The following is a 15,519-nucleotide window of genomic DNA, read 5'->3' as shown; positions in this document are numbered from 1 at the left end:
AGAGCAAAAGCAAAGGTACATTTAAAAATATAAATGTGCTAAAAGTTTCAACAGTCCTGGCTAAGGCATAAGCGATCCCTGAAATCAATTAATTCACGCTTTTTGTGAATTCACGTTTTTACAAAAAAAATTGAACTGTACGGAAACTAAGGGATTCGTGATCACATCTTGATTGATTTCCCAAACCCAGAAAATGCACTCCCAGATTCTGATTTAGTTGGCAAATATACTAAACTTACCGATGACATGTCAACCAACCTCCTTCATACAATACAAACAACCCAACTATCATGAGGAATAGGCGAGCACCAACACAACTGGAGGAACACGCAGACTTGTGTCATTATAAAATGAAATACATGATGTTGATAATATTAAAAATAATGTTAACATTTAGTTATCCAATCACTCTTATCTTTATGTTGTCAGTCTTCTGTGTATCCATAACTAATTAGATTGCAGCTCATCTCTAATTAATATTTGAACGTAGAATTTTGAAATCTCCAGATCGGGTATGTGAAACGAATTTTCCAGCCCGTCCTCTATATACTGATAACCCATTATTCTGAACAGGACTTGAAGACAGTCAAACAAATCCCGTTGTTATTAGTTCAATTACAGATTTCCAAACGTGCAGAACGATAGTGAAGATAATTTGTGCAATTGAAGACCACGCCAACTAATAAAGATGTTCTTGCCATTATGAGCACATCATATTTATTCTCTGGAAACAGAGGTCTTTATATCAAATCTATTAATTATTTCGACTATATGCTGACCATTATATTTCACAATATAGCGATACAAACTTTAAACCAGCCCGTCTCATGGTATTCAATACTGATATTGAACCGTTTTTATTTTATATGACACACGTAAGGTATTCAAAGTACATCAACGGTTCCTTCTTGAGACACTGCACAATTTCTACTAATTCACATTTTAATTGGTAATAATGTGATTTGTTGTCGTAGTTAAACCCACGTGGATGTAACCCTGATCTATCAAATGGTTAATAAGTTGTTGCTCAATCTGTAAATACCAGTACGGGTAATCTTGTTATACGCAGCTTTTTGTTTTGCCTATCCTATCCTATTAAATATAACGACGTCGCATTTCAGCAGCTTCTCTTCAGTTTACATTCCTTAAAGTCAAAATCAATTCAGCTCTTCGTTTAAACGTGCATAGAAGTTGCACCTTCTTTTTACAATAGGTTTTAAACAAACTGCAATAGGCGGCCGTGCAACACCTTAACCTGCTAGTTTAAACTGTTTCATATTGTCGTTCAGACCCGTCAGCAAATAAATTAAATCGCATCCTGCAACACATATAACACGCAAAGCCATTGGAAGCTCGATGGAACATTTCACTCATATTTTCTCGACCAGTTGCAGTTCTGGCACCAAATACACATAACACAGCATTTATCGGACCTTATTTTCAAAATATTTATTGAAACGGCACAGTAAACATGGTATGTCAAAAACTCTTATTGGGAAAAGTATCAAATTCCAAACGCGACAAATTTCCTTCAGTCAACTTCGACCTGGCTTCAGTGAACGCAGTGTCCATCAGCGTTTACAACAGTGCAGCCTGGAAACCCTCTGGGTAGAAAGTCATTTTAATGCTGTGTCTGCAACGAGTCCCTGGTTTTCCTGTTTACCCTTGATCTTCCTCCGACAATTTGGTTAGAATTTCTGCTCCTTCTGATGTTATTAGTATAGTGTGCTCGAACTGCGCTGATCTTAAAAAATAACAGAATTCAAGAAAATATATAAATATACACCATTTGGGAAATAATACATTAAATACATTTTAGCAGACGACTGTTGGGAGCAAATAAGATAAAACATAATTCCTAAATAAAACAAACTATAAAGTTATCAGCACCTGAGATCATCAGCAGAAACTGCGGTCCACCCGTCCTGCAAGATTCTAAATTCTGGGGATCCCTCCATCAAAATTGGTTCTAGAATTCAAATAATAAATACAAGGAGAGTTAGACATCTATCACAGGAAATGGAGCCCCAGATGCCAGATGTATTTTTCTTTCATGATTACTTGTGCATAGTATAACCAGAGTAAAAATGTAGTTAGAAGAGAAGTTAGATCTTTAAAAGATAAAATTAGTGGTAATTTTGAAGAAACTAAAATAACACACCAGGAAAGTAGGACTAGAAGGAATAAATAAAAAAGTGAAAAGTAAAGTTAAAGTAGACATGAACACAAACTTCTTTATTCAAGGACTGATAAATGCTTGGTATAATCTTCTAATCAGGTTTGGAGAGACAAAAATATTAGGGCTGTTCAAAATACATTACATGAATTGTTTCATATTCATTAAATATTTTATTAAAAGATCCAGAACCAAGTTTAAAACTTTACGCTAATGCTGCTGTTACACAAATCAATGTGAAGTAGTTCTCTCAAGCTGCCTTTATGTCAGAATTTTAATTATTTTATGCTGTATCAACCATATTATAATGATAATGGTGGTATACTGCAACATAGTGCTTTCAGCTCAGCCAAACCAACCAGGCATCAGTGTTTAAAATACAGTTGGATGCTTGGCTAGAAGAGATAGGGTACTGGGACCATAGGAACAGGAGTAAGCCATTCAGCCCCCTTGAGCCTGTTTCGCCATTCAATTAGATCACGGCTGATCTGTATCTTAATTCCATCTACCCTTGGTTCCATAACCCTTTATACCTTTACCTAACAACAATCTATCAATCTCAGTTTTGACATTTTAAATTGACCTAGCCTCCACATCTTTTTAGAGGAGCGTTTTCCAGATTTCCACTACCCTTTGTTTGAAGAGGTGCTTCCTGACATCACCCCTAAATGGCCAAGCTCTAATTTTAAGGTTATTCCCCTTTGTTCTGGACCCACTACCAGAGGAAATAATTCCTCTCTTTCTTCCTTATCAACTCCTTTGATCATCTTAAAACACCTCAATCAGATTACCCCTTAATCTTCTATAATCAAGGGATGAGGTTCAATGGATTAAATGGCCCTTTTTCATCCTTCACTTTTTATGTTCTTATGAAAATGTTACTACTTACATATAAACATTGTTATTTTTCAATAGGGTGTATGAAAGTAGTGAGAAAAAAATATTGTTAAACTACACACTAAAGTCGACAGGGTGTGGTAACCAGAAACATTAACCAAAATATTCTAATCCACAAAATTACATTGGCAAAATAGGCAAAACAGAACCACTTTATAACATTCATCAGCAAATGTCTTTTAACAATTGTAAAATCTAATGCAATTTTTATCAAGATTATGTTATTGTAATATTAAGGCTCATACAACTTTAGGTAATTTCATCCTAATGGGAGTTGTAGAGCTTAAGTAACATGTCTGTTATTTCCTCAGAAAAATAATGCAATTTGGCTTTTTTAGAAACTGATTCCTGGATTAACTGGCCATTGGAAATGCATTTTAAGTAATCAAAGTTATCAGCTGCAGTGATGACAATATTTACCTATAGTAAACGTCATTCCCTCTTCCATCACCAGGTCATTGGTATTAGCTGTTATAATGACAGAAACAAAGTTTTGTGAGTTACTTATGCTGGTTATCTGAGAGGTATATCTTATCCAACAACTAGACATGATATACACTGCTGAAAGTTCTTAATGCATTTCAATGTATTTATCTAAAAGTTTATCTACATCTGCTTGGTAATGAATCAAAATAAAAATAAAAATCCAAATAAGTCAATTTGTATTCAGTTGTGTGTGAGTTAATACCACTTAACCTCTCAAAATCTGAAATAGCTACAATGCTTAGATTGTATAAGCACATTTCAAAGGTTCATTTATTTTTTGTTATATAATGTAACTCAGGAGACAGATTACATTAAGATACATGTCACAAAACCCAAATTTATTAGTAAGAAAATAGTTGATTATGCGGGACACTGTGTTCAAATAGGATAAATAAATTATTGCTTTTTCCCCTCTTCATTTCTACTAATGAGAAACTATTAGTTGCAATGTTAAACAATTGCATTTTAAAGCCTTCTTGTATAAGCTACACAGCACCCTTGAACAGCACCTCACCTTTCGATTAGGCACTTTACAGCCTTCTGGACTCGATATCGAGTTCAACAATTTCAGGCCACAACCTCTGCCCCTATTTTTTCTCTCTCACATGGCAGCTGTGATGATTCTGTCATTCCATTTTCGCCTTATCTATACTCATCTTTTGTTTCTTTACTTGTTCTATTAGCATCTCCTTTTGCCTTGCACCATCATTCCTTTTATCTTTTAATCTCTCCTGCCTTCCATCCTATCACAGACCTTCTCTTTTGTTCTTTCCTCTCCTCCCCCTTTCCCTGTCCCGACACTTGCTTAAGAACGTAAGAAATAGGAGCAGGAGTAGGCCACCTGGCCCTCAAGCCTGCTCCGCCATTTAATAAGATCATGGCTGATCTGATCATGGACTCAGCTCCACTTCCCTGCCTGCTCCCCATAACCCTTTATTCCCTTATCGCTCAAAAATCTGTCTATCTCCGCCTTAAATATATTCAATGACCCAGCCTCCACAGTTCTCTGGGGCAGAATTCCATAGATTTACAACCCTCAGAGAAGAAATTCCTTCTCATTTAAGTTTTAAATGGGCGGCCCCTTATTCTGGGACTATGTCCCCTAGTTTTAATTTCCCCTATGAGTGGAAATATCCTCTCTGCATCCACCTTGTCGAGCCCCCTCATTATCTTATATGTTTCGATGAGTATAGGCCCAACCTACTCAACCTATCTTCATCAGTCAACCCCCTCATCTCCGGAATCAACCTAATGAACCTTCTTTGAACAGCCTCCAATGCAAGTATATCCTTCCTTAAATACGGAGACCAAAACTGTACGCAGTACTCCAGGTGTGGCCTCACCAATACCATGTACAGTTGTAGCAGAACTTCTCTGCTTTTATACTCTAACCCCCTTGCAATAAAGGCCCAAATTCCATTTGCCTTCCTGATTACTTGCTGTATCTGCATACTCACTTTTTGTTAAAACCTGTTACATCTCTAATATTTTCCAGTTCTGACAAAAGGTTATCAACCCTGTTTCTCTCTCCACAGATGCTGCCTGACCTGCTGAGTATTTCCAGCATTTTCTGTTTTTATTTCAGATTTCCAGCGTCCGCAGTATTTAGCTTTTGTATTAGCACCCTATGTTTGGGCTCATGCTTTCTTGTGCAAGTCAAAAAGATGTCATTTGCATTAAACATCGACATAGACATTCACTCCAGCAAACATGGTCCTATCTGGAATATAACATGGTTATTCTAAGAAAGTATACCGTAAAGTCTATAGTGAACAAATATTTAAAATTATTTTATTTTTATAACCAGGACACTTAATTCTAAATGTGGGGCTAAATATACCAACAGATGATAGGCTGCTTTTAGCAATTGTGCACACTTTTCATAATGAGAGCATCAAATCCAAACACATAAATCTAATTGTAAGCAATTAAAATATTTTAATGTTTTAAAATATTTTGATCATATTCAGAAAATATTTTATTAAAAGATTCAAACCAAATTTAAAATTACACTAATGTTGCTGTTATACATTTTGCAAACGAACCAGAGGGGAGATGAGGAGAAATTATTTTACGCAGCGAGTTGTTATTCTCTGGAATTCACTGGCTGAAAGGATGGTGGAAGCAGATTCAATAGTAACTTTCAAAAGGGATTTAGATATAAAAAGAAAGACTTGCATTTATATAGCGTCTTTCATGACTACCGACGTCTCAAAGCGCTTTACAGTGTAGTCACTGTTGTACTTGAAAAGGAAAAAGTTGCAGAGCTATGGGGAAAGAGTAGAGAACTGGGACTAATGAGATAGCTCTTTCAAAGAGCTGGCACTGGCATAGAAACATAGAAACATAGAAAATAGGTGCAGGAGTAGGCCATTCAGCCCTTCGAGCCTGCACCAATATGATTATGGCTGATCATGCAACTTTAGTACCCCATTCCTGCTTTCTCTCCATACCCCTTGATCCCTTTAGCTGTAAGGGCCATATCTAAAACTCTTTTGAATATATCTAATGAACTGGCCTCAACAACTTTCTGTGGTAGAGAATTCCACAGGTTCACAATTCTCTGAGCGAAGAAGTTTCTCCTCATCTCGGTCCTAAATGGCTTACCCCTTATCCTTAGACTGTGACCCCTGGTTCTGGACTTCCCCAACATCGGGAACATGCTCCCTGCATCTAACCTGTCCAATCCCGTCAGAATTTTATATGTTTCTATGAGATCCCCTCTCATTCTTCTAAATTCCAGTGAATATAAGCCTAGTTGATCCAGTCTTTCTTCATATGATAGTCCTGCCATCCCAGGAATCAGTCACTGCACTCCCTCAATAGCAAGAATGTCCTTCCTCAAAGGAGACCAAAACTGTACACAATATTCAAGGTGTGGCCTCACCAAGGCCCAAGGCCCTGTAGAACTACAGTAAGACCTCCCTGCTCCTATACTCAAATCCTCTCACTATGAAGGCCAACATGCCATTTGCCTTCTTCAACGCCTGCTGTACCTGCATGCCAACTTTCAATGACTGATGTACCCAGGTCTCGTTGCACCTCCCCTTTTCCTAATCTGCCACCATTCAGATAATATTCTGCCTTCCTGTTTTTGCCACCAAAGTGGATAACCTCACATTTATTTACATTATACTGCATCTGCCATGCATTTGTCCACTCACCTAACCTATCCAAGTCACCCTGCAGCCTCTTAGCATCCTCCTCACAGCTCACAATGCCACCCAACTTAGTGTCATCTGCAAACTTGGAGATATTACATTCAATTCCTTCATCTAAATCATTAATGTATAATGTAAATTGCTGGGGTCCCAGCACTGAACCTTGCGGTACCCCACTAGTCACTGCCTGCCATTCTGAAAAGGACCCGTTTATTCCTACTCTTTGCTTCTTGTCTGCCAACCAGTTCTCTATCCACATCAATACATTACCCCCAATACCATGTGCTTTAATTTTGCACACTAATCTCTTGTGTGGGACCTTGTCAAAAGCCTTTTGAAAGTCCAAATACACCACATCCACTGGTTCTCCCTTGTCCACTCTACTAGTTACATCCTCAAAAAATTCTAGAAGATTTGTCAAGTATGATTTCCCTTTCATAAATTCTTGCTGACTTGGACTGATCCTGTCACTGCTTTCCAATTGCGCTGCTATTACATTTTTAATAATTGATTCCAACATTTTCCCCACTACCGATGTCAGGCTAACCGGTATATAATTCCCTGTTTTCTCTCTCTTTTTTAAAAAATAGGGTTATATTGGCTATCCTCCAATCCATAGGAACTGATCCAGAGTCTATTGAATGTTGGAAAATTACCACCAAAATGCATCCACTATTTCTAGGGCCACTTCCTTAAGTACTCTGGGACTATCAGGCCCTGGGAATTTATCGGCCTTCAATCCCATCAATTTTCCTAACACAATTTCCTGACTAATAAGTATTTCCTTCAGTTCCTCCTTCTCCACTAGACCCTTGGTCCCCTAGTATTTCCGGAAGGTTATTTGTGTCTTCTTTAGTGAATTCAGAACAAAAGTATTTGTTCAATTGGTCTGCCATTTCTTTGTTCCGTATTATAAATTCATCTGATTCTGATTGCAAGGGACCTACATTTGTCTTCACTAATCTTTTTCTCTTCACATATCTATAGAAGCTTTTGCATTCAGTTTTTATGTTCCCTGCAAGCTTACTCTCATACTCTATTTTCCCCCTCCTAATTAAACCCTTTGTCCTCCTCAGATGAATTATAAATTTCTACCAGTCCTCAGGTTTGCTGTTTTTTCTGGCCAATTTATATGTCTCTTCCTTGGATTTAACACTAACCCTAATTTCCCTTGTTAGCCACAGTTGAGCTACCTTCCCCGTTTTATTTTTACGCCAGACAGGGATGTACAATTGTTGAAGTTCACCATGTGATCCTTAAATGTCTGCCATTGCCTATCCACCGTCAATCCTTTAAGTATCATTCGCCAATCTATCCTAGCCAATTCATACCATCGAAGTTACCGTTCTTTAAGTTCAGAACTCTAGTCTCTGAATTAACTGTGTCACTCTCCACCTTAATGAAGAATTCTACCATATTATGGTCACTCTTCCCCAAGGGGCCTCGCACAAAAGATTGCTAATTAATCTTCTCTCATTACACAACACCCAGTCTAGGATGGCCAGCTGTCTAATTGGTTCCTCGACATATTGGTCTAGAAAACCATCCCTTATACACTCCAGGAAATCATCTTCCACCGTGTTGCTACCAGTTTGGTTAGCCTCATTCTGTGCTGTAAGATTCTATGCTTCTATACAAATCAATGTGAATTGAGTCTCTCTGCTGCCCTCATGTCAGAATTTTTACTCCGTTCATACTGTGTAAGGTGCATTATAATGGCTAACAGTATTATAGTGCAATGTACTGGTTCTCAAACCAGCTAGACTGCCATTCATCACTGTGTCGGTACATTCAGCAGGGAAATATCATATGCAACATCACCATGGTTGACAGCAGAGCGGGTAATAGATTTTCTGATCTGTACCAAAACATTTATCACCAACCAATGACAAAAGTCAGAGCGGAAAGCTCCCAGATTTTATTTCTAATTTAATTCTAATCTGACTTAGGTAATCTGAGTTGGGAAGGTGATAAATAGGCTACAATTGGGGTGTTCAATCACCCCTAGATTAAGGAGAGAACTTTTGGTCTGTGTTCTGAGGGAAAATCAGCCCGGGTTCCCACTCCTGGTAACTACTGAATGGCTCATGCTGGAATTGAGCGTGTGCAGACTTCACTCGAGGGCAGGATAGGGTTAAATTGAACCCCCCCGCCCCCCCCGCCAAAATAATAGAACAGCCTGCCAAAATTAGAACACATATGAATAATTGGGTGAGGTAATGGATGACATCCATGGAATTGTATCCCAGCAAAGAGTCAATGCTTTTAGGACAGAAGGAGAGAGCAGAAAATTAGCAAGAAAATACAAAAAAAAACAGTGATGTTAAAGGCACATAACACCTAAGCCAACCGAAAGAAACAAGGGATCAATAACTATTGCAATAAAGAGTTTCCAAATTCCTGCCACCCTGTCTGGAAACACAATGAACACCAATATAAATCAGCAGAGATGCTTTCATCTCTCTTGAATGTCACCTCTCCTGTATATTAATTTTTAAAAATCCTGTCTTGGAGAGCAACCTCCACGTGCTGCTGTTCCCATTTAATATTTAATTTCAGATGCTGCCCTTCACAGACCAGCATTTACTTTTCTGCAACAGAAGGGCCTTAATCTGATGCAACTGGTTCCCAGCAGGTCAGACTGTTTACACTGGGGGGAGGGGGGGAGGGGGGAGAGGTGCGCAATCATGTGTAAAGCAACGGCAACATTGATCTCATGTAAAAGCGCTTCAAATGTCATCCACAGGCCACCCATTACTGTACTCCGCTTGTCAGACTCTCATCTGGGAGTAATGTCAGGATGGGCAGAAGTAGTGTGTGCAGCGTGCCAGTGAAAGGTGTTTCTAATTTATATTAACAACCAGGATTCAGGAGCTCAACACAAACTGGTCAAATGCTCAGGCACTATCAAACAAAGAAGGGAAACAGTTAAATCTGAAGTGGCAGCCAAGGACCTACAAAATGAGTTAGATAAACTATGAAATTGCACAGACCATTAGCAGATAAAACGTAAAACCCTGTACAGATAAGTATAAAGTATTACACATTGGAAGAAAATAATGACCAACATCTCTACCCCATAAAAGGTGTTGAAATAGGCGTATAGAAAGAAATGTAGGGTTAAGTAGATTTCACAATTAGTATGTCCAGTCATTCCAGAGTATTAATTAACTTAGAAAAGAGAATACTGAACTATATTGCCAAATTAGTAGAGTATAAGTTGGAAGATTTCATGCTGAAGTTGTACAAGGCTCTGGACTGAATATACCCAGAGTACAATTTTGGTCATGGAGAGACAAAGGAGGCATTCAAGCCCTGGAAGTGCTGCAGAAATGAGCCATGTGGTTGATCCCCAGTGTCAGAGTATGAGTGAAGAGAAAAGACTGGAGAAATAATAATTGGGCTAGAAATTGGTCTTTTAGTGATAGATTTTTTCTGGCATTTTTTGCCAAAATACTGTTAAAAATACCGCTTTTTTAAAGGGGTAAAATTGGCAACAAAATGCACCCGACAATAAAAATCGGCGTTGCACGAGGATTCGCGGTGGAAACCGCAGTCCTCGCCAACTTTAGCCCCAGGCCGATTACCGCTAAAAAGACAGGGCCTGGGAGGAGGGAAAACACACAAAACAAAAAAAAAGCAAAAAGCAAAAAATAATAAAATCATAAAACATTCATAAGACAGCGAATCGCTGAAAATGAATGAAAAAAAACTTTAACTTACTTTTTTTGTCGGTCTTCATACTTCATCATCATCATCATCATCATCATCATCATCGTCATCATCATAGGCAGGCCCTCGAAATCGAGGAAGACTTGCTTCCACTCTAAAAGTGAGTTCTCAGGTGACTGTACAGTCCAATAAGGGAATTATAGTCTCTGTCACAGGTGGGACAGACAGTGGTTGAAGGAAAGGGTGGGTGGGGAGTCTGGTTTGCCGCACGCTCCTTCCGCTGCCTGCGCTTGTTTTCTGCATGCTCTCGGCGACGAGACACTAGGTGCTCAGCGCCCTCCCGGATGCTCTTCCTCCACTTAGGGTGGTCTTGGGCCAGGGATTCCCAGGTGTCGGTGGGGATGTTGCACTTTATCAAGGAGGCTTTGAGGGTGTCTTTGAAATAATTCCTCTGCCCACCTGGGGCTCGCTTGCCGTGTATGAGTTCCGAGTAGATACTTACCGTTGTTTCTGGGCTGCGTTGCAGGGTTTTCTCGGGCGTTTTTTTTCTTCCTAACTGAATGGCCAAATTTAAGCGATCGCATTTCTTTTGGTGTTGCATGCCGGCGGTCCACTTTTCAGCGGTATTTCAAAACCACCGGTGGATAACTTTGGCTAATTTAGGCGAGTACCTTTTAATGTAAAAAAAGGCGAAATATTGCCGAAAAAAACAGGCACAAGGTTGGTCAATTTCTAACCCTTAGGCTTTTTAGCTTTGAAAGGTGGTGATTAAGAGGGGATCTTACTAAAGTACATGATAATGAATGGTACAGAAAAGCTAAATATGGAAGACTACTTCAAGTTAAATCATGAAAGGAGATCAAACTGGTAAAACGCAAATTTAAAACTGATGCTTGGAGGTCTTTCACATGAAGATCAATCAAGGCTGACACTCTGGAATCAGAGAGATAACTGATAGGGACTGTAAGTTTAGTCTGAATGGAGAAGCTAAGTTGGTCTGAATCTGTATTTATCTTGTGATATATAACATAGTTCAATAAACTAGAAACCTCGTGTATTGTACCAAGTCTGGAAATTACTGTAAGCAGTTACCTTATGAATGAATAACGTCTTGCTTAATACTGCAGCTAACAAAACATGTATTCACAGTCAGATGTGGTGGGTCAGGACAACATGGTGTATGAGTGCCAATTTGCAATTTAGCTATGTTATATTACAAAACTTGGCACTACACTTGTAGTAAAATCAGCATAAACATTTTAAAATCAAAACAGACATCACCATTAACTTCTACAGCAATCAGAAAACAGAAACATCTGATCTGTTAATACATCCAAGCTCTTTGGATTACTTGAGATTGCCCTAACAAAGCAGGAAAGAAATCTGGGAGTTATGCTGGATAAGTCATTAAAGCTGTCAGTTCAATTTAAAAAAAAATTGTTCATGGAATGTGGGCGTCGCTGGCAAGGCCAGCATTTATTGTCCATCTCTAATTGCCCTTGAAAAGGTGGTGGTGAGCCATCTTCTTGAACTGCTGCAGTCTGTGTGGTGAAGGTACTCCCACAGTGCTGACTTTGTCATAGCAGTTTGGTACAACCACATTGTGTGGCTTGCTAGGCCATTTCAGAGTTAAGAGGCAACCACATTGCTGTGGGTCTAAAGTTATAAATAGACTTTTTAATTCCAAATTTGTTTAATTAACTGAATTTAAATTCCCCCTGCTGCCATAGGATTTAAACTCACGTCTCTGTAATATTAGACCAAGCCTCTGGATTACAAGACCAGTAACATAACCACTATGCTACCGTACCTGTCTGACATGAATACATGTTTTGTTAGCTGCAGTATTAAGTAAGAATTTGAGCGTTCATAAGGTAACTGCTTACAGTAATTTCCAGACGTGTGTATTTTGGTACAATACATGAGGTTTTTATTTTATTAAATGATGTTATATATCACGAGATAAATACAGATTCGACCAACTTAGCTTCTTCCATTCAGACTAAACTTAACAGCCCCCACCAGTATCCCTCTGATTCCAGAGTGTCTGTCTTGACTGTCCTGTCCACAGGTATTGGCTGATCTTCATGTGAAGAATTTCCAATTATTAGTCTTAAATTTGCGTTTTACCAGTTTGATCTTCTTTCATGGTTTAACTTGTAGGGTTCCATATTTAGCTTTTCTGTATCATTCACTATTTTAGTAAGATCCCCTCTTAATCACCACCTTTCAAGGCTAAAATGCCTACATTTCTCCAGTTTTTTCTCTTAACTCATACTCTAACACTGGGGATTGACGTTCGTAGGTGGTCAAGAAAATGTTGAGATGTATAGCTAAGGGTGTAATTTAAGTCAAAGGGGGCAATGTTGAAGTTATATCTATCTGGCCTTGTGGAGGCCATATCTACAGTATTGTGTATAGTCGTGGACTCCATACTCCGGGAAGGATGACTGGATCTAATGGATCTCAAACCAGCATACTAAGCTTAAATAAAGACTACAAAGGTATGAGGGCAAAGTTGGCTAAAGTGGACTGGGAAAATAGATTAAAGTGTAGGACGGTTAATTAACAGTGGCATACATTTAAGGAGATAGTTCACAACTCTCAAAAAAAATATATTCCAGTGAGGAGGGAAGGGTGTAAAAGAAAAGATAGTCACCCATGGCTAACTAAAGAAATAAAGGACGGTATCCAATTAAAAACAAGGGCATACAAAGTAGCCAAGGCTAGTGGGAGGATAGAAGATTGGGAAGCTTTTAAAAGCCAGCAAAGAATGACTAAAAAAATGATTAAGAAAGGGAAGATAGTCTATGAAAGTAAACTAGCACAAAATATAAAAACAGATAGCAAGAGTTTCTGTAGGTATATAAAAAGGAAGAGAGTGGCTAAAGTAAATGTTGGTCTCTTAGAGGACGAGACCAGGGAATTAGTAATGGGAAACATGGAGATGGCAGCAACTCTGAACAAATATTTTGTATCAGTCTTTACGGTAGAGGACACTAAAACAGTGGATAGTCAAGGGGCTATAGGGGTGGGGGGGGGGGGGGAGGAACTTATCACAATCACTAAGGAGGTGGTACTCAGTAAGATGATGGGACTAAAGGCAGATAAATCCCCTGGACCTGATGGTTTGCATCCTAGGGTCTTAAGAGAAGTAGCGGCAGGGATAGTGGATGCATTGGTTGTAATTTACCAAAATTCCCTGGATTCTGGTCCCAGCAGATTGGAAAACTGCAAATGTAACGCCCCTATTTAAAAAAGGAGGCAGACAAAAAGCAGGAAACTATGGACCAGTTAGCCTAATATCTGTGGTTGGGAAGATGTTGGAGTCCATTATTAAAGAAGCAGTAGCATAATTCAGTCAGGCAGAGTCAGCATGGATTTATGAAGGGCAAGTCATGTTTGAGAAATTTGCTGGAATTCTTTGAGGATGTAACGAACAGGGTGGATAAAGGGGAACCAGTAGATGTGGTGTATTTGGACTTCCAGAAGGCATTTGACAGGGTGCCACTTAAAAGGTTACTGCACAAGATAAAAGTTCACGGAGTTGAGGGTAATATATTAGCATGGATAGAGGATTGACTAACTAACAGAAAACAGAGAGTCGGGATAAATGGTTCATTCTCGGGTTGGCAATCAGTAACTAGTGGGGTGCTGCATGGATCAGTGCTGGGATTCCAACTATTTACAATCTATATTAATGACTTGGAAGACGGGACCAAGTGTAACGTAGCCAAGTTTGCTGACGATAGGAGGAAAAACAATGTGTGAGGAGGACACAAAATATCTGCAGACTAAGTGAATGAGTAAAAATTTGGCAGATGGTATATAATGTTGGAAAGTGTGATGTTATGCACTTTGGCAGAAAAAAATCAAAGAGCTAGTTATTATTTAAATGGAGAAAAATTGCAAAGTGCTGCAGTACAGCGGGACCTGGGGGTACTTGTGCAAAAACACAAAAGGTCAATATGCAGGTACAGTAAGTAATCAGGAAGGCAAATGGAATGTTGGCCTATATTGCAAAAGGGGATGGAGTATAAAAGAAGAGAAGTCCTGCTAAAACTGTACATGGTATTGGTGAGGCCACACCTGGAGTACTGCTTACAGTTTTGGTATCCGTATTTAAGGAAGGATATACTTGCATTGGAAGCTATTCAGAGAAGGTTCACTAGTTTGATTCCAGAGATGAGGGGGTTGACCTATGAGGAAAAGTTGAGTAGGTTGGGCCTCTACTCATTGGAATTCAGAAGAATGAGAGGTGATCTTATCGAAACGTATAAGATTATGAGGGGGCTTGACAAGGTGGATGCAGAGAGGATGTTTCCACTGATAGTGGAGATGAGAACTAGGGGGCATAATCTTAGAATAAGGGGCAGCCCATTTAAAACTGAGATGAGGAGGAATTTCTTCTCTCAAAGGGTTGTAAATCTGTGCAATTCGCTACCTCAGAGAGCTGTGGAAGCTGAGTCATTGAATACATTTAAGACAGAGATAGACAGCTTGTTAACCGATAAGGGAATAAGGGGTTATGGGGAGCGGGCAGGAAAGTGGACCCGAGTCCATGATCGGATCAGCTATGATTGTATTAAATGGCGGAGCAGGCTTGAGGGGCCGTATGGCCTACTACTGTTCCTATTCCTTATGTTCTTATATGGAGGTGGTCCAGAGACTACGAGGCTGATTGCTGAACTAAGAGTTATGAGAAAAGATTGTCCATCCTGGGCCTTTATTGTCAGGAGAGGAAGAGGATTAGGGGGTACTTGATAAAGATTTATAAGATTTTCACAGGTATGCAGAATTTGGATTTAAGAAAGTTCGTCTGTTGGGCATAAGATTAGAGGACTGGCGGACACTGTTTAAATTAAAGAGGGTCAAAGAAAAAACAAAATTTAGGCAATTGATTAAAGGTGAGGGTGATGGAAAAAAAAACCATGGCAGGTTTTTAAAAAAGGAATGGCTGAATTCTTGTTAGTAAAATGGATACAAGACTATTAGTATTAGAATCACTGTAAAGTTTGGAAAGGTAGGATAGAAGGACTAATGGTCTTCACCTGCTCAAAATACTACGTTACAATGTAACCTCTGGATTACTTTACACAGACATTAGGAGATGTTATATTCTAATCG

The 15,519-nt window shown here is 39.0% G+C and overlaps 1 protein-coding gene across 3 annotated transcripts in view; it reads right to left on the bottom strand.

Moving 5' to 3' along the window:
- Positions 1-934: 934 nt before the first annotated feature.
- Positions 935-15,519, bottom strand: part of metap1d (methionyl aminopeptidase type 1D (mitochondrial)) — a 209,307-nt gene continuing 194,722 nt past the window's right edge. Inside the window, exons 8-10 of one of the 3 annotated variants that reach the window (XM_070874699.1) lie at positions 3,494-3,541; positions 1,891-1,969; positions 935-1,744 (exon numbers count right to left, since the gene is read on the bottom strand). In XM_070874699.1, the coding sequence (XP_070730800.1) occupies positions 1,660-1,744; positions 1,891-1,969; positions 3,494-3,541 (212 nt within the window). In that variant the 3' untranslated portion in view covers positions 935-1,659. Of the gene's footprint in view, positions 1,745-1,890; positions 1,970-3,493; positions 3,542-15,519 lie in introns of those variants that run through there. The other 2 variants (XM_070874698.1, XR_011592365.1) reach the window with 2 other exon arrangements.

The sequence above is a fragment of the Pristiophorus japonicus genome, chromosome 3 (assembly GCF_044704955.1).
Source record: "Pristiophorus japonicus isolate sPriJap1 chromosome 3, sPriJap1.hap1, whole genome shotgun sequence".
Lineage (NCBI taxonomy): Eukaryota > Metazoa > Chordata > Chondrichthyes > Pristiophoridae > Pristiophorus > Pristiophorus japonicus.
The sequence above is the reverse complement of the archived record's forward strand: the minus strand, read 5'-3'. Positions and strand labels throughout refer to the sequence as shown.